The following is a 19,958-nucleotide window of genomic DNA, read 5'->3' as shown; positions in this document are numbered from 1 at the left end:
CAATGTTCAAAAAACACTAGAAAACAGTAGAAGTATTCTAAAAATACAAGTATTAAAAATACTTGCTATCAAAATTTATTGATCTGTTGTAACAAGTTGGATGACTGGTTCAGTGGGTGGGAGATGTCCAGTTGGTACCTATGTGTTGAACTCGAGAAGAATGAGGGCTGCTGGGTCAGTTTGTTACCTGCTTTGGAAAAGAAAAGGGTAGGCAGCCTTTCTGGTCATTGCATTTCTTTTGCATGGAAATCACAGTATATAGAGATTGAAAATCCATTGAGAATACTTACAAATTTAATACCACTTCATTTTTTAATAAAATTGGTATATTTTCAGCCTGTGCCATTTACTCTCAAAGTTAATAGAATCCTCATAATTTACATCATCAGTGATGTTTATCTCCAGGTAAATTTGTTTTCAAATCAGTTGTTAGCTTCATATGTTGTTGTGAGTGGGATTAGAGGCTTCAGTGTTGAGTTGTACCTCTAGAGCCAAAACAAGACTGTTCTTAATTATGTGACTGGTAAAGAGAAACTTTGTTGCTTTGCCTCTTATAACTAAGTGAGGTGACTCACAGATAGAAAACATAGGGTACAATCATTCACTTGCCACGTAATTGTGAAAATTACGGTGTTTTGTCTTGTGTTAGAGAACAAGCGATGCAAAGCAGGTATCTCGTTGTGATGTGCTGTAGAGAGCCCACCACATCTCCAGCAGATATCACAGCTCTGGCTGTGACTCTGTATTGTAATTGTAAGAATTGTAAGAAACTTCTCAGTCACTCGCAAGGCTGAACCTGATGATGATAATAGCTTTTCCAGCCATTCACCTGCAGGCTGTAATTTAGCAAAAATCCACTGAAATCTGTATTTGTGAAGAGATGTGTATAAGGTAGCAGTGATTCTCTGAGTTCTGGGTGGATTTTTTTACTTCATCTTTCAACAGAGAATCATTGCAGCAGAGCTATTGATCTTGTATCTTTAACCCCTCTTCCATGTGTTCAGGAAATGAGACCTTGGATGTCAGTGTTTGAATCTGACTGTCAAAGGCCCGTGAAATCCTACATGTCATTTCTTTTGTAAAGTGTTTCCTTCTGCAGAAGTTACGAGACTTACGAGTAACTGTAGAATTGATGAGTCCCTCAGACTTAAGCAGAAAGTTCTAGAAGATGAAAACTGTGAGAAATACAGCTGTTGGTATAGTGTGAGCGAGAAATTGAGATGTTCTGAAATTTTGAAAATATATTTTTGATTTTCTTTGTACTTCTTCAACAAAGTAATAATTTGACTTTACATTTCTTTTCTTTGAAAGAAATGGTTTTTTTCACATTTTATTTGACTGCTTTGAATGGAATAATTTAAAAATTTGGGGTGAAAAAGATATATCTCAATATTTTGGTTCACTCAACAATTTTTGGAAGGAGATTGATTTTTATCACTTCTGTGAGCCCCAGTGTTTTTTTTCTAGCTCTACAAGTAGTAAGTAATTTTGCTTAATGTATTTCTTTAATATCATGGGTTGAAGGATGAATTATAATGACATAAATATGTCAGTGTTGGGAAGTTCTCCAAATGGCAAAAACTGTATGTAGCATAAAAATGCCTATAGTTATAGCAGTTTATTGCTATTTGAAGTATATTCTTTGGTTCCTACATACATACATTTGCCCAGAGTATGCTTGTTTATGTTCATATACAGTGTCTCGGGGCATGGCACTTGGGTTCTTAGGATGTGTAGGATGGCCAATTGCTGTGCCTTTGAAGTATTGCTTTAGTTGACTATGATATGTTTTATTTTAAAGCTGTGGCATTGGTTTGGAACTGTATCCATTTGCGTATAGTGTTGTATTTTGGAACTCTACAAAACATGTAAGAAGCAGTGTTTGTTAGCCACTTTTTGGTTTCATTTATGGATATTTAAGAATAATAGCCTAGCGTGCTTTGAATATGACTAGATTTAGCTGCTGTGATGCTAGTACTTACATAAAATGTCTTTTTCTTTTAGGAAATGTACATTGCTGCTCAATAATGTGTTTGCAGTGACAGCTGCATTGTTGATGTCCTTCTCCTTGCTGGCGGGGTCGTTTGAAATGCTCATACTGGGACGTATTATAATGGGTGTTGATGCAGGTAAGCTTTTATCACACTGTATATATCTGAAATGCTTGCACCATGCACAATCTTTCTCCTCTCCCCCAGTTAGATCTTTCTTTACATTAAAGAGGCATTTCGGGGACTAGCCACACTGATTTCACTGGGGCAAATCAGCTGCTTGCTGCCTTGTGTTTAGAAGTTGTTGGATTCCATGCTAATACAAGTAGGATTAAGTGGAAGGTTTGGTACATCATCATTTGCTCCTAGCAACAGAGTCTTCCCAGTTTAAAAGTAAATCATGGAGGCACTGCTGCACCAGAATAGTCCTGCAGCTAGTAGTGAGGCTCTCAGCGGCTTCACAGATGGGTAGATGGTGAGAAATACTTACTTAATCTGGAGATGGACTTGATGAATCAAGATGGTTTAACCCTCTCAGTGTAATTACCTGACTCTAAACAAAGGAACATGCTTTGACCTTTGCATCGCTAAACCCTCTTCCTGGCAAGCTTTGTCTATGTTGTTAGTAGGCACAGATTGCAGTTGTTTAAAAGTGGACACGTCCATCACTTGAAGTGAAGTTCATGGGTAATTTTGGTGCTGACTGCTAATTTTTGTCTTAGATTACCACCAAACAACCAAACTTTTGGAGCTTTGTAAATATTGTCATTGTACTAACCACAGTCATGCATCTGTTTTCTTGTCACTTTGAGCAGCATTCTTGCCCTTATTTTATGCCTGCTATTAAGAGTTCATTGCAGCTGTAGGCCTGTATTGAGAGGAACATCTGCTAATACCCTTTACAGTAAAAATATTTCATCTGACAGTGTCTGCCCTCTCTGCCTGACACATTGGTTCTTTTTTCCTTACCTGCACCAGTGCTAACATGATTTTGCTTGCTTTGGAATGAACGAGTTTAAAACATAAAATCTGTTCTCCTGGTGATTCTCATCTCTGAGTAACCTTTGGTGCTTCTCATCAAATAGCAGCCTATGCACATCACTGTAGATCCATAACAGATAATCAATCCCATGGTTATTAAATGGTCCAAGAGTAATTAGACATGCAGAGAAGATAATTCATATTATCTGTGGATAAATATAATTCTGTTCTTTGCCTGGTTTTATGCCGGTCTTGTGAGCAGATTAGCATTTAAACTCCTTTCAGTAGACCAGTTTGTTTCGTACCTGGCATGATGAAAATATGATTTGACTTAATATATGTTTTTTTTTCCCTTCCTTTACAGGCATTTCTCTGAGTGCCCTTCCCATGTATTTGAGTGAAATATCTCCTAAGGAAATCCGTGGTTCATTGGGTCAGGTCACAGCGATTTTCATCTGTATTGGTGTTTTCACTGGTCAAGTTTTGGGGCTGCCAGAAATATTTGGGCAGGTAAGTATTTAACAGATGTTCTCTGTGAAAGAACACAAACATGCTTAAAAGTGTTATATTTTCGTATTTTGACTGAGTTCCTTAGAAAAGTAGAAAATAGAAACATTATCTTTTTGTTTCGAAGAGTTTTGTTTCTTAAGAGTTTTTTGCATATTTCACTTATAATTTTTCAAAGTCAGATAGAACTGGGAAAGGCCTGGTTCAAGTTTGTACAAGAACCTGAATAGGAAGACTCTTGTCCAGTATTTATAAAGCTTCTTGTAATGCAGTCCTGCTTTTAGACTTGGAGGTGAAAAAACAGGGTTAATATATACCTTCATGGAAAGAGATTATCTATGCTGATACAAGAGGTTATCTTGCTGTTGTAGGCTGAGATTAACTTGGTGGCCACTGGATGTCGTTATTACTCTGAATAAATGAAGTCAAGGTTTATTCAGACTGTCACTTGGAAACACTTTTCATCCGGAGATGAATCTTCAAAGCGGTGTGGAGGAAGTGTTTGCAGCAATCCTCTCACAATGAAACCTGAATGAAGAATTTCTTCTGACAGCCAGCAAAAGTAGTAAACAGTTGAAAAGTGAGGAGAGCTTGTCCTCCCATGTCCATCCAAATTCAACCCTGTTTTAAATACACAATACCACCTTCCCTAACACTTACTTTTGTCTGGCCGGGTCTCCTATTCTGTCCCTTTATCCTTAGGCTCATTTATCCTTTTCAGCTCCCCTGAAGACAGATGGTTTGACTCAACCTACCCTTTATTGAAGGACGAATTACTCCCCCCTCCGCAAAAGCAACAGATTTTAGGAAAAAGCTCAAAATGGTTTTCACTGACCTTCATTGTGTGGCTTCTACAGAATTCCCTTCTCATGCTTTGAAAGCTAGTCTGGTACAAACAAGTGTATTAAATGTCGAGAGGCTGATTCGACTGCTTAGAATATATGTCAGCTCTTATGTAGTAGGGTTTTTTCTAATTTTTTGAAATATGCATACACTTTTAAAGGTGAGGTGTCATAAAAATTCTTGTTTCCCTGTTAGGTCTTTGCGTTTTTTTAAATAGGAAATACTTATTCCTTGGTTTCAGCTTACTCTTGCTCTTTTTATTTCTCTTCTCCCCGTCCTTCCCTTCCAGTCCCAAATTATGGAGGTTGCAGTTCTGCTTCTACAACCTGCTTTAGTATGCAGTTAATTAATATCGTACCATTAAAGAGAGCAATTAATTTATGTGAGAAGAAATATACTTCATCGGTAAAATTAGTTCTTTTCAAGATGGGTAACATCAGCCTGTTAGAAGGAGCAAAGTTTTAGCTGGTGTGAATTTGTATATTTCCAGTAAAATTACTGGTGACGGCTTGCATTTTCCAGTTAGGTATGTGGGTATATTTTCCTTTTAATATATTAATAAAATATAGCAGTGGGGGGAAACCTCAGGCTGTTTGAAATATGATTCCCTAGTGCAGTCTTATCCTTCTTTGAAGGCTTTATCAAAATTTCTGTTGGTTTCAGTCAAGCTAGGATTTTCTTCCCTAGCTTTGTGTGGTTCCCACTAGAAGTCAGTGGGAGTTTTGCAGCAGGAGCAGCAGCTGTTGCCAGAGGACGTTGCTGCAGAGGGTACGTGCACCGAGTTCACTTCTGCTGAAGCTGGGAGGCAGCAACCATCGTGTTCCTCATCCTGAGTTCTTTAGTCCTTGCAACACTTTCCCCTCTCCCCTCCCTAGCAAACACCTTGCTCAACTTTCTGTCACTTGGTTCAATCAAGTTCAGAAGCAGGTTCAAGACATTTGCAGGCTATTTTCTATGTCAGCATCTCACTGATTGACATCATGACTTCTGTTCACTAATGATGTAAAAGCTTCTTATCAAATCATTCCCGTATAATTTTTTTTTCTCCCTTTTGTTGGAGAAATCTTCATTGCATTTGAAAGTGAGGCCCGTTTCCAGATCCACAGCCACCGTATTTTGGAGACAGCTATGCATTCGTGGTGCCTTATTAATGATTTCAGCTGTAACTGTAAAGCAAACTCTCGCTTTCCTCCGAAGCCTGAGGTTATTTGCGTTACACTTCAGCCAAGGCTGTAACATGGCATTCTGTGGTATAGCTCTACCTCTGTAAAATTCATAAATTGTTTAAAGCAAATAGACAGGAAAGTTGTGAGCAGTAGGAGCTTGTCTCCAGTGATCGCTATTCTGTGCAACTGCTTGCACTGGCATGTGGAAAAACACCTTTGCTAAGTCTGTCTGAAAAGTCCAGCTTTTTAATAATTTTGGTGTAAAACCTCACAGGAGTTTTTTTGTTGTTGTTGCTCTGTGGTCGGTTGCTTGTTTCTATCAAAATTGGTTGTAAATAATAATAGTTACAAATACATGTCTTCTGTCATGGTTTCATAACAGTTTTCTCCTGAGCTCTGTCACGTATCTAATCCTTGTAACTTGAGCAAATATCTAAGAGGTTATTAACCATAGTATCTAAGCAGTGATGATTTTGAAGAAAGGAGGGACAAAGACCAAGTTGGGTGTCTTGCTGGAAGAGGCTGTTTGGAAAGGAATGGGCATGGGGAGGGCTGCAGTCATGGCCAAGGTCTTGTCTTGTAAGAGGAGATGACAGCAACATTGCTTGTGTGGCCAAGTAAATAGAGGGAAGGGAACTAAAAGCACCATGTTAACACAAGAAGGAACTGCAGAGGGAACAGAGGGGCTTAATCTCAAGGACGGTATTGCTACAAGAGTAACTTTTTATAAATGCTGTGTGAGTAATTGCGTGCTGAAATTCAGCAGAGTGATGTTTGGAACAGACTCCCGGCTGAAGTAGCTTAAGCAGAAAATTTAACTTTTAAATTGGAGCTTCATGCATTTATCTGGATTATATGAGGTTGTTGCCTTCAGTGGTTCTGTAAAAGTCTTTCCACAGAAAAGGAAAGTGTTTATGTAGGCTGTGGGACATAGCCTTACAAGCATTTATTAACAACCTAATTGATAACTTCCTCCATTACTGAAAACAACAGTGTTCCTTTAAATGTGGAAGCGTGCTAAAAATAGCTCCAAAACACTGAGTATTACTTGAGGCAATTCAGAAAGTCCTTACTGATTTTTATGTCAAGTAGGTTAAGCAGCCCCAAAGTGATTTTTGTTCTTTAGCAATCTTTTATTTATGAAGACCAGCCCAGGAGAAGCAGGAGATGTAGGCAGCCCCAGGTTCGGTGCCAGGGGCGCAATGGTCAGCTTTGGCTGTGTTGCTGTCTTAAGGCTGTTGGCTCTTCCCTATTCCTTCAGCCTTCCCAAGCTTTCTACTGGTAGGGCTGGAGGCTGTGAATCTTCTCATTTCCTTCTGATGCCTTTTCATGCCAGTTCTATCAGCTTATTGTTATTTTGGTCAACTGTTATTTATCCCATGATATCTTCCTCTCTCTCTCTCCACACCCCCACACCTCCCCCTACCCTAAATGCGTTTTCTTTCTCTCCCCACCCCCCCATCACTTGTGATCTTTGTGTTTCAGGTTAGACTTCATCTACGCTAGTAAAACAAGCTCTTCTCTTCGGTCTCCTTCTCATCCTCCGTGCCTTTCTCTGTACCAATTCTGGTTTTAAATTTGAACCTGAGAGAACAAGATTATACAGACAACCCAGATGAAATGATACTTTTAAAAATACTAAATACTCCCTTTTTTCCTGGTTCTCCTGGAAATATTTTGGCTGAAATGTTCTAGAACTGCATTTAGGTTTTTATTTTCCTGTGTCATAGAACCATAGGGTTGGAAGGGACCTCTGGAGATCATCTAGTCCAACCCCCCTGCCAGAGTAGGGTCACCTAGAGCAGGTTGCACAGGAACGCGTCCAGGCGGGTTTTGAATGTCTCCAGAGTTGGAGACTCCACCACCTCTCTGGGCAGCCTGTGCCAGTGCTCTACCACCCTCAAAGTAAAGAAGTTCCTCCTCATGTTTAGGTGGAAGTTCCTATGCTCAAGTTTGTGCCCATTACCTCTTGTCCTGTCCCCGGGCACCACTGAAAAGATCCTGGCCCCATCCTCCTGACACCCACCCTTTAAGTATTTATAAGTGTTGATAAGGTCACCCCTCAGCCGTCTTTTTTTCAGACTGAAGAGACCCAATTCCCTCAGCCTTTCTTCATAAGAGAGGTGTTCCAGCCCCCTCATCATCTTGGTAGCCCTTTGCTGCATCCTCTCCAGCAGTTCCCTGTCCTTCTTGAACCAGGGAGCCCAGAACTGGACACAGTACTCCAGGTGTGGCCTCACCAAGGCAGAGTAGAGGGGGAGGATGACCTCCCTCGACCTGCTGGCCACACTCTTCTTGATGCACCCCAGGATGCCATTGGCCTTTTTGGCCACGAGGGCACATTGCTGGCTCATGGTCATCCTGTTGTCCACCAGGACTCCCAGGTCTCTTTCAGCTGAGCTGCTCTCCAGCAGGTCAGCCCCCAACCTTTACTGGTGCATGGGGTTATTCCTCCCCAGGTGCAGCACCCTACACTTGCCCTTATTGAATTTCATAAGGTTCCTCTTTGCCCAACTCTCCAGCCTGTCCAGGTCTCTCTGTATGGTGGCACAGCCTTCCGGTGTGTCAGCCACCCCCCGCAGCTTTGTGTCATCAGCAAACTTGCTGAGGGTGCACTCTATCCCCTCATCCAGGTCATTGATGAATATATTGAAGAGGACTGGACCCAGTACTGACCCCTGGGGATCACCACTCGTCACCGACCTCCAACTAGACCCTGTGCCCCTAATCACAACCCTCTGAGCTCTGTCTTTCAACCAGTTTTCTATCCACCTTACTGTCCATTCATCTAACCCACTCTTCCTAAGCTTCCCTATGAGGATGCTGTGGGACACCATGTTGAATGCCTTGCTTAAGTCAAGGTAGACCACATCTGCTGCCCTCCCCTCATCTATCCATCTAGTCATGCCATCATAGAAGGCTATCAGATTAGTCAGACATGGTTTCCCCTTGGTGAATCCATGTTGAGTACTTCTGATAGCTTTCTTTTCCTCCACATGCCTTGAGATGACGCCCAGAACGAGCTGTTCCATCATCTTTCCAGGGATGGGGGTGAGGCTGACCGGCCTGTAGTTCCCCGGCTCCTTCTTCTTGCCCTTTTTGAAGACTGGAGTGACACTGGCTTTGCTCCAGTCCTCAGGCACCTCGCCTGTTCTCCAGGACCTTTCAAAGATTATGGAAAGCAGCCCAGCAATGACTTCCGCCAGCTCCATCAGCACTCTCGGGTGCATCCCATTGGGGCCCATGGACTTGTGAATATCTAATTGATCTAATTGATCCCTCACTCGATCCTCCTCAACCCAAGGGAAGTCGTCTTCTTTCCCGGTTAATTCCCCCAATGCCTGGGACTCCTAAGGGCTGGGCCGAGCAGCAAAGACCAAAGCAAAGAAGGCATTCAGTTACTCCACCTTTTCCGCATCCTCCGTCATACCATGTTGACATGACCTTGCCAAACACTACTACATCCAATTTTTAAATTACAGTATAAAACAGTAGATGCAAAAAAAATCTAATAATGATTGTAATACTTAAATACAGGCATTCTTTTGGATTGTGAATATATAGGCTTTTATTCTATTGGTCTCCAGGGGTACTAACTTTAGAGTATTAAGTCTGAGGAAGGTGTTCCTTTAGTAAGCAACGCTTAACAAGAGTGATTATTCTGAAAGAGAAAAGCTGCTGTCATGATACTGGTCCTCTGCTACTGTGGTTTGATATTCTTATTTTCTTTTCCCTGTCTTAATCATCCAACAAATCCCAGAAATGCTTTTTATTCGAGATTGTGATTCTTGTAGGTTATAACCTGTGGGAAGCCACATCTACTATGTCTTTGTTGAGGTTTGGGAAATTACACAGTGGTGAAGCTGGCTGGTGGTCAGACTACAGAGCACGACGACTTTACGTGCTAGTGACCTGTTTCTCTCCACCACCCTGACTGCTGAGTGTAGTGTGCTCATTTTCATGTGCTAGCATCTTGTTTTACTCTTCTGTAAGCCCTTCATTCTTCAGGAAGCCATGGCAACTGTAGATGACAACTTGGTGCTGGCCCACAGGTGTGCAGTCATGTTATCTGGTGTAATATGGGCACTGAATTGTAGCTACTGGCTACAAGGTTATTTAATTTGGAGCATTTTTGGTTGTATAGCATGTACAGCTTCCTATATATCTGACTGAAGGAAAAAACAGATATTAAGATAAAGAGGAATTGTTTCAGAGCTGTCACTTCTTCAAACACTGCCCTTCAGGTGTTTCCGTTCTCTCTGCTTCTGTGTTTCTGCAATTTAATCACCCAGACCATTTTTCTGACAGATTGCTCCCTGAAAAGCAAAAGCCAGTACATTGTCAACTTCAGTTTTGAAAGTTCAAATTTACACTGACTGTCTTGGGGGAATATTGTCTGGCCTGATTCTGGCATATTCCGTGTATCCTTAGGTGTCTCTCTGTAACTAACTCGTGTAGTTCCTCCAGCATATAGTGTTCCAAAGGCTTTGCTTAGGATGGTAACATCTTTTAAATGTTGTAGACCACGAGGCTGTGTCTTCTGTATCTTATTTAATGAAGGTGGGCTTTAATCTTTCCTTAAGTGATAGAGGATTTAGTTCGTGAATACTTTTGTTGTAGTTACTATATTCATATTTTTTTATACATTGAGCCTCAGTATCTCTTTTGTCTTCTGTATATGTATAAGAGAGGGGAGAAAAAAATGTTTCACAGTGTGTATATGTATTTAGGACAGATAAAACTGGAATTGTTGCCTGTTGCCACGTTTTCCTCAGACTTCTGCTTTGAGCCCCCTTTCCCGTGCATGGTGTGTAAGGTTTTGCAGAGCTGTAGTTGTTTTCCCTGGAGCTGCCCCCAGTGGCTGTTTGGCTCCCACTGCTTCTCTGACCAGAACAGCTGTTTGCTGTAAATGGGCCAATAGAAAAATTTATTTTTTGTTTGCTGTTTTTTGTTTGGTTGGTTTTTACTTCAGGAACCCTATTCTATATATTTCAAGTGGTCAACGGGTCATGCACCCACAAGCTTGTCTAACTGTATTGCCCTCTTTCATAGTGAATAGTATGTTGTCTTAAAAACCTTGCTCTGCATCCTAAGACTTACTAGGGCAACACTTTATGAATAATCGTTATTACTACTGTAGGTGTTTCCAGAAAAAAAATAAATAGTGGAGCAAACAGAAAAACAGTGAAATTCTTGATGTGTCCATCTCTTGAATGTTAGAGGTAATTTTGGTCAGCCTGCTTTAAAAAGAGTGTAATCAAGCAATATAAGACACAGGAAGGAGCAGCAATGATCAGAGATGGGAAGTGGTTTCTTGAGGAGAAAAGGCTGGGTTAAGGCTCGACAGGTCTTATGGGTAACCCCATGCTGGGTAAACACTTAAAGCAATGAAAAACAAAGTACAACCAGAGAAGACTCAGAATTTGTCTTTAAAGGACATGCCGTCTTTGTCTAGATTTTCCTCCATCTTTTCTTAAACACATTTGGAATTTGCCATGTTGCAAAACTGCTGTGTAAGTGGTTACAGTTACAAACTTCATTAATTGGATGTCATTGAAAAAACATGAATTACAGTTTTAAATGCCACTTTTTTGAGGAATTTGAGCAGCTTTAGTACGTATCTGGCTAGAGATTCCCTGTTTTTAAAAAAGGAGTTAGCTGGAGGTAAGTCTGTGATACCTGGTGATACTGGCCAAACTTTCTTCCCCCCACAGCTGATTATTTTAGCAAAGAAATTCTGTTGTTGATATAACTATCAATTTCTACAGCAAAATGAGCTAAATTTGTGAAAGGACTAATGAACTTCATAGACACTGTACTATATATCTAGTAAGGAAAGATCTTTGTGATTAATCCCTTTCAAGTTAGCTCTTCTTTACGCAGGTGGACCTTGCAAAGGAATAGTTGTAATTGTTTTTTTCTTTTTTTAAACTCAAACTAAGAACTTCCGTAGATGCTATGTTAAACTCTAATTTTCTTTACAAGACCTCTTAAAAATGATAGATTTGAAGTCATAGACAGTTGTATATTTAGGGAAATTTATATAGGAATTTTTCATTTTTCTTTGCCAAGTTCTTTTAAAAGTAATCCTTCACTTGCACTAAAATACAGTGGTGGAATAGGCAGTTGTACAGCCTATGCAGTTGAAGGCTGTTCTGAAAACTAAGCTTTGATTTTACTTGTCAAAGCTTTGTTTTTAGTGTGTTTTTTTCCCTTGTTTTTCTTTTTTTTAACTGATCCTTCTTCCTAAGACTCTTGACTCAGATTCAAGGATTCCTTAAAAACTGACAGTAAATTATAGATGAGAAAAGAAAGCAATTCAGAATTACTCTGGGGACCTGCAGCCTGCTGGTGGACACCAGTGACAAAATGGTCTGTTGGAGATGCTCTTGAAATGCATCTTACACATTAGCATGATAATACAAAGGTATGAATCAACCAGTTTCCTCATATTTTTCTGTGAGCTCTTTTGTTGTATATTTTTATCTTCCCCTTGAGCCATGATAGTGTCTACAGTTAAAGATACTTATCTTTCAAGATATGAGTTGAGAATTTATTTCAGAATATAGAACCGAGAGCTCTTGTGGCAGTAAGAGACAGGTGAACTCTTGCAACTGCATGAAGTATCTTGGCAATGAAACCAGCTTATGCCTCACAGGTGCTTGCTGTTTACAGAATATAAAAAGGTGTTTGTAGCTTCCATTAGAGTAGGACAAAAGCATCCACTAGTTTAGCATTTTCCAGAATCACTCGAATTCCCAAAGTGTCCTGTTTGTGATAATTTCAAACATCTGGCTATGTAGAACAGAAAACCATAACATCTTCATTCTGCTTAGTTATATTATAGAAATATACGAAAGTGAAGCAAAGTCTAGTTGGAGGCCAGTAACCCAGGGATCAGTACTGGGTCCAATCCTGTTCGGTATCTTCATTAATGACCTGGACAGTGGTGCAGGGTGCCCCCTCAGCAAGTTTTCAAAGGATGCCAAACTGGGAGATGTAGCTGGTATGCCACAGGATCGTGCTGCCATCCAGAGGGACCTCGACAGCTGGAGAAATGAGCTGACAGGAACTTCATGAACTTCAACAACGGGAAGTGCAAAGTCCTGCACCAGGGGAGGAACAACCCCAGGCACTAGGATATGCTGGGGGCTAGCCAGCTGGAAAGCAGCTTGACAGAAAAAGACTCAAGGTCTTGGTGGACACCAAGTTGAATGTGAGCCAGCTATGTGCCCTTGTGGCAAAGAAGGTAAATAGGTCCCTGGACTGCATTAGAAGGAGTACTGCCAGCAGGGAGATGATCCTTTCCCTCTACTCAGCACTGGTGAGGCCCCGCCTGGAGCGCTGTGTCCAGTTCTGGGCTCTCCAGTTCAAAGGAGACATGGACAGACTGTAAGGAGTCCAGAGAGAGACTACTAAGATGATGAGGGACTGGAACACTGAGGAAAGGCTGAGAGCTGGGACTGTCGGGCCTGGAGAAGGCTCAGCTCAGGGGGATCTTATCAATGTGTTTCAATACCTGAAGGGAGGGTACATAGAAGGCAGGGTCAGGCTCTTTTCTGTGGTGCCCAGTGACAGGACCAGAGGCAATGGGCACAGACTGAAACACAGGAGGTTCCCTCTGAACATCAGGAAACAATTATTTATTTTTTTTTACTGTGAGGTTAATTGAGCACTGGCACAGGTTGCCAAGACAGGTCATGGAGTCTCCATCCTTGCAGATATTAAAAAACTGTCTGGACATGGACCTGGGCAGCCAGCTCTAGGTAGCTCTCCTCAAGGAGAGGGGGTGGACCAGATGACCTCCAGAGATCCTTTCCAACCTTAACCATTCTGTGATTCTGTGAAATGCTAAGTGTACACAGAATTGTATATAACAATTTACAATGCAGAGATCTCAGTTTATTCATGTTGAACTTTCAAAGAGTGATTTCTTAAGGCTCTTAGGCTTAAGTTCAAAAACTTTAACTAGACTGTATGCCCAAATATGAGTAGTCCTGTTAATTGCAGTGGGACAGTTTATATCCTTAGAAAGATGCTGCTTTGTGGAGCCCATTGTAGTATATAAATTGCTAATTCTTAGTAAGATCTTCAGAGCAAAAATTAGTGTAGGACATGGGAAAAATAAACCAGGAATTACGCTTATCGGTTCTGATCCCCACTTTTTTGATGAGGGGTCACCTAAGTTTGGAGCAGGAGTTTGAGGAGATGGTTTCAAATACTCCTGTAAATGCTCTGCCATTGACACAGACTTGCAAAAGGTGACTCCAAGTTACCCTGGTCCCTGCCATTCCTCTGGACTGCTGAGCTGGTACAGTGTTTCATAAAAGCATAGAAGCAAAGCTTCTTTATATTGTTGTAGTAAAATGCAAAACTCTGAATTAAAGGCTAGAGTATTCCCAAAAGAGTGTTTTAAATCTTCTGCTAAGGATACAGGAGACAGGTTGGTGCTTGTAAATGGCTGCTCAAACCCATAAGGGTATGGTATCCGCTAAGAATAGCTCAGAAAAACACCCTAACAAAAAAAAAAAAAAAAAGAGAGAGAAACAAAAACAGAACGAGAAAACATTTCAGCGCTTATTCAGATAATCACCGATTTCCACAGGTGTTTGTATGGCTTTCTGAGCCTGTATTGATTATGTGTATCTGGATGGAAATCTGCCTGCGCTTCCTGCAAACTGGTAGCAGACATGCCAATTAAGAATTGCTTGAGGTAGTGATTTTGAAGACAGCAATCCTTTTTAAAATATTCTCTGGCTTCCTTTTTTATCTAGCGATGGGAAATTTCCTTCATCTTTTCACAGTAACACATAAGGCACAGAGTTTCTTATTGCTGAAGCAATTTCTGTGTCATTTATTAATGCACTTGCGCTTAATTACAAGCTGTGAGTTGCTGATCAGGGGCTTGGAGGTCACCTCACCCCATAGTTGATGCAGCCAGGGGAAGCTGCTGTGCAGCCACCAGGTTGGAGATACACGGCCTTGGTGGTGCTGACAAGGGAACAGAAACGCTGCCAGGACCCTCTGGGTTGTTGCATGTTCATAGTTCAGTAGTACCCATGGGAAGAGAAGGTCTGCTCTGTTACACCAGCCCTGTTGGTGGGATGTAGTGAGTGTTGATATGTTTGTAGTGGAGACATTAAGTGAGGTATTCTGTTTATATCTATTGTGGACCAGCTGAGATTATGTATTTACTGGAGATTATAAATCAACATTTTATTGGTTCCCCCAGATAGACACAGAGGTATTTATTCATCCTTTTTCTGTACAGAACTCATTGAGTAATGCATGGGAAAACAGCCGTGAGTCTTCATATTTGCAAATGAGTTTCAGTCCATTAGAGCTGTGCTGTGAGACTTGAATTCCTGAAGTTTTATGGACAACACGTGGCTGATTGGCCATATGTAATATTCAGATGTTGTGGTTTTGCATTTGGGAAGAACATCCTGCCGGAGAGGATTTGTCTGAATGTGGAAGTGTGGTTATAGAAGAAGGAGAATTATGGAGAAATATGTATTTATTTGGTTTTAGACTTATTCCTGAACAACAGACTTAATGGCAGAGCATATAATGTTTGGATGGAAGTTTATCATCAGTGAGGACTATGTTTCTATAGACTGTTGAAACAGGGCCCACCTAACTCTTGAGAAGATAAGATTTCTATGTAGCAGTACTGTGCTTTTTAGGTCAATTGGAAAAGCAGTAGACAAGTTTTCATGGAAAGGTGTCCTTCAACAGGTCTGAAGTAAAGAAAGACTTAAAAACACCACAGAAGTTGAACTTAGAACATTTATTTATATTGTCTATATATTTAAGGTTTGACTTTTTGCTTCTTTGTCAGACTTAAAAAGGTGGATTTTTTCACTTATTGTAGTTGACCTAGTAACAAGCAGTATCTGTTTATGAACCTTATTTTACCCTGTGTTAGTTGGACTCCTCTTCAGAACTTTATGAGCAAGTAAATGGTTTAGCCTGTCTCCTTAGTGCTTGAGTATCCAATAATATTTACAAATCTGTTATTAAGCAATAAATCTAAAATGATTTGACCTGTGACTTCCTTCCCAGTGTGCATCACACACTGGGGAGATAAGCACCATTTAAATCTTTTTGAAGGTTCTGGATGATTAACACTTCAGTTTTAATTTCCATTGTCCTTTGTAAAATCACCCATTATTGCAAATTCATGTCCTAATATGTAAATTTGTCCTTTACAAATTGGATATTAATGCTGTGGTAAATTGGTCAAGCATCATAGAGTAGCATGCAGTCATTGTATTGAGTAGTAGGGTATATTGTCTAGACTTGTGTTTCTTCGTTTGCTTTTGAAATCGCTGACAAAAAGAAAAATCAAGAGGCATATTCTTGATTAGTATTTTGAGGGATTTTTTTAACTTGAAGTATATGTTAATTTATTTTTTTAAATCTAAACCAGATCTATTGCCATTACAATAGTGTCAAGATTAAATATTCAACTGTTCCAGTTGGTTTTAAAACAACAAATGTGCTTTGGGTTTTTTTGGCGTCTTTTTTTCTTTTTTTTTTTCTTAACCTTGTTATTCCTTAGCCTCTAACTTTTATAACTTCGGCTTGGCAAAATATAATTACACAAAAGAAGAATTGCATCTAATGTAATTTCTAGAAGCCCTGAAGCATTTTACTTCACCTCCTGCTGGAGCTCCAGGAGGGTGCAGGTCTTTGGAGTTGTGTGTGTTGCACCTGCCAGTCCCACAGGGACATCTGAGGTACCCTACGGCATCAAAATGATACTATATGCTCATGTTTGAGGAACTGAACCTTATCCTGTTCAATTATTTTAATTTACTATTTTATAATTTATGGAAGTTAACCTGAGTATACGTGCATAGTTGAAAGGAGGTTTTGTCAGAAATTTTGCGTAGCTCCAACATACCTCTAATATTTCTTTCTAAAGGATGCTGGCTGCTGGTAATAATCCCATTTGAAAGCTCGCCATTTCCCATTGCTTTTGTCAGAATTTTTTTCTGAAATTTTCTCAGAAATGAATAAGCAATGAAGGCAAATTCTGCCATTTAAGTGTTCAGTAAAAAGATGGTTGTTACTCCAGTAAAAAGTTGGACCATAAAGCATCTTGGGAACTTGTAACAGATGCACTAATTCTCCCCCTCAGTATGTACAACATGATCTAACATGCAGTTTATTCAACAGAAGGTCATTGGATTTGGACACCAACCACTTTCAAGGCTGTTTTAAGTCCTGTTCCAAAGATGGTTTACTCAGTAACAAATACCTCCTCCTGACCTCTGTGAATTTTAGATAAGAATTGTACAGTCTTAAGTCTGGTAACTTTCTGTACTGTTTAGTACCTGGGAAGACACTGAGACTTGAGTCATGTTGTTGTCAGAGCTATATTTGTACTAGTGACATATAAAAATAAATACCCATGTGGGTGCAGAACAGAGGTGAAATACACATGCTGTCTGGTTTACCTCCGTTTTAAAGGAGAAGGTAAGCAATTCATAACTCTGTTATTAAAACATATTTTGACAGAAGTGGGTTACAGGAATGGTCATGCAAAGAGAAAATTGTATCCAGCTGGGATGCAACTGTTAGACGGGGCGGTTATTACCCTCTGCAGCCAGAGAAGGTTGTAAAACGATGTTTGGGGTGGCATGAGGAGGTAAGAGGAGGGTAATTGTTCTGTTCCTTATGTGAGTAGCTGATCTGAAGCCTGAGATACAGAAGTATTCGTTTCTCAGCTCCCTCATGATCATCACCACTGTGCCATACCCTTGACTTAAGGAAGAAAAGGCAGTTCTAATGCTGAGAAATTAGTTCCATCTCAGTGCTTTTTCAGTCCTTGGCCCCAGGCCAGTGAGGTTGTCCTTTACCTTTAGGAGTTTTTTATGTGGCACAGTAACAGATTAACAAGGAAGTGCTGGACTTGTGCAGTCTTCTCAGCTTTGCACACCCAAGTAACTCTACTTGGTCTGTTCTAAGCAGGGATGTGATTTTTTATTTTATTTTTTTTTTTGGTGTGGCAAACAAAATATTTTTGATATGAAGTTTTTGTGCCAAGTCTCTACTAAAGAGGGTAAGATTCAGTTGCCTGAACATAAGCATATAGTATCATTTTGATGCCCTAGGGTACCTCGGATGTCCCTGTGGGACTGGTAGATGTGACACAGAAAACCCCAGAGACCTGCATCCTTCTGGGGCTGCAGCGGGAGGCGAGGCGAGATGCTTCAGGGCATCGAGAAATTATACTAGATATAATTCTTTTTGTCTGTGTGTATGTGATTATATTTTGCCAAACTAAAGTTGTAAATGTGTTCCTGCTTCTTGCAGGAACATGAAGCAGAAGAGACTCTCAAACCACTAGTTCCTGGACATTTTGAGTGTCTTGCATTGGATGCAAAAGGCTTTTGTTTCTTTGCTCCCAACATATAAAATGGATAAAATATGTCATTTTACATAGGAAGGGTATTATACAAAAAAAAATCATTGGTGTTTGTAAAGTGTTCAATGCTGTAGTAAACCCATCATAACCCCACTCCCCCAAGGAATTAATTCTGGAATTAATATTTGAAGGAGTTTGGAATAGTGACTGGTAAATAGACCTGCTGACTGAGAGATCACAGTTCTGTGCACTGAATGACAAAAAGGCAGCGTGAGTATTTTGGTACTATCTCCTGCAAGTTCCAAGCAGTAAAGCTAAATGAGCCCTCGGTAGCAGCTCTGTGAGGCAGCGTGGCTGTTATACTGGGATGCAGAGCAGGGCTGGAGTCCTCTGGGCATTGCCGTGTGCTACCCCACGTGCAGGCTGCTGCCGAGGAGGAGGTGTTTGGGGCTTGCGTTTGAGGTGCGGTGATTTCCTGGTGGCTCTGGAATGGACAGGAGGCAGGGATGCAGAAAGCCTGTCCTGGGGCAGTTGGGGTCAGGGACGCTCAGCTGGAGGTGGGTGTCTCCACAGCAGAGAAAACCAGTTGCGGGGCAGAGAGCGAACAAGGAGCCTGACTGTGCTGTAGTGGTTGATACGCAGTTGGGAATGGGGAGCGGGATGCATGTGCAGATTACGCATTTTAAATAAGTTAATAAATAAAACTAGAGAGAGATAGATAGTGGAGCCTGTGGCAGTTCGTGTATCTCCTTAGTCAGTCTTTTTTATCCTGTCATACATCTTGTACTGGTATACTTAATTGGCCTCACTAGATCTTTCCAAAAACGAGTGCCTACATACAGGGCAGTACAGCACTTCTTCCCACCTCTGTTGTATGACCCTGTCAACGATTCAGTTCTCCCTTTTAAAATTTTTATATATATGTGCCTATTCTTAGCCTTTTCAGTGTTGAAAGTGTCTCCAAATTTTATTGAAATCTTCCTAATTAGGGAAAATATTAAATGTAACCAGTGCTTAAATAAGTCATTGAACTTCATATGGACCAACAGTTCAGCTTTCAGCAGTGTCTGTTGACATTATCCCCATGCCAGTTTTTTTTCCACCTTTTAATTGTTACAATAAGTTCTATTTTCTGCACTTTAGCTGATGAATCTCTGGCATAGCTACATTTGCTTTACTATATTCCAGTATAATTTAATCTTGTCTAATTTGCAGTTGATAAATCCATGATCCATGTTTGTGCTTTATCCATCCTCCCCTCTCTCCCCCCTTCTATTTCTGCAGCTTTGCACTTTATTATATCAGCCTTTGAATGAGTCTGTGGTTGTCAAACTCATTCTACTATTTAACTGTCTTTTGTAAATAGATCAAAGCCAGTTTTTTCATGCTCCAGCCTAAGCAAATATCCATAATGTGACAGTTTAAAATTAAAATCTTACCATCTTGACATGTTATTTGTACCAATTCTGAACAGGTGATGAGTCAGGTCCCCTGTAATTAAAATATTTAATGCTCTTTTAAGTTTTTCCTGAGATAAAATGGGACATGGTTGTTTTCATTTCTCTCGGTAGTGCCTGTGTGCTGCTCCTTACTGATGACAACTGAGGTAAAGTGTTAGTGTGTCTTCTAAGTCACGCCTACACTGTCTTCTGCCTTTACCTTATTGCTTCTGAGTGTTGTCCCAGTTTGTATTTTGTCCTATTCCTTCTTAAAAAGGTTAGGGAACCCTTCTTTTCCCTCTTTTCTTTTAATTCTCTTTACAGGGTCTAATTTGACTTGATTTTCAGCAATTTGTATTTTATACTTTCAGACCAACAAATGTATGGACCTTTTAAACTCATTTTAGTCCTATTTCTTTTCTGAAGTGGGATGAAGTATTTAAACTGAATAATGTAAATTAAGACAAAAGCAAGTAGAATGCATGTTCTATAGCACTGAATAGGCGTCATCCAAACACTTTTGAAATGGATGGAGAAGTTTTCGTGGCCTTCAGGGACTTCAACTCATGCCAGCAACAGCAAGTGGAAGCATATTTATGATTGTTTTACTTTAAGGTTTTAGAAGTTAGCATAATAAAAAGTAAACCAGAAATCT

At 40.3% G+C, this 19,958-nt stretch overlaps 1 protein-coding gene across 1 annotated transcript in view; it reads left to right on the top strand.

Annotated features, from left to right (window-relative positions):
• SLC2A9 (solute carrier family 2 member 9) overlaps positions 1–19,958 on the top strand; it is a 105,153-nt gene that overhangs the window by 14,377 nt on the left and 70,818 nt on the right. Inside the window, exons 4-5 of the mRNA XM_074587596.1 lie at positions 2,005–2,129; positions 3,337–3,482. Coding sequence (XP_074443697.1) covers positions 2,005–2,129; positions 3,337–3,482 — 271 coding nt within the window. The remainder of the gene's footprint in view (positions 1–2,004; positions 2,130–3,336; positions 3,483–19,958) is intronic.

Source organism: Larus michahellis, chromosome 5, assembly GCF_964199755.1.
Source record: "Larus michahellis chromosome 5, bLarMic1.1, whole genome shotgun sequence".
Lineage (NCBI taxonomy): Eukaryota > Metazoa > Chordata > Aves > Charadriiformes > Laridae > Larus > Larus michahellis.
Note: the sequence above shows the minus strand (reverse complement) of the source record. Positions and strands in the feature narration are given on the sequence as shown.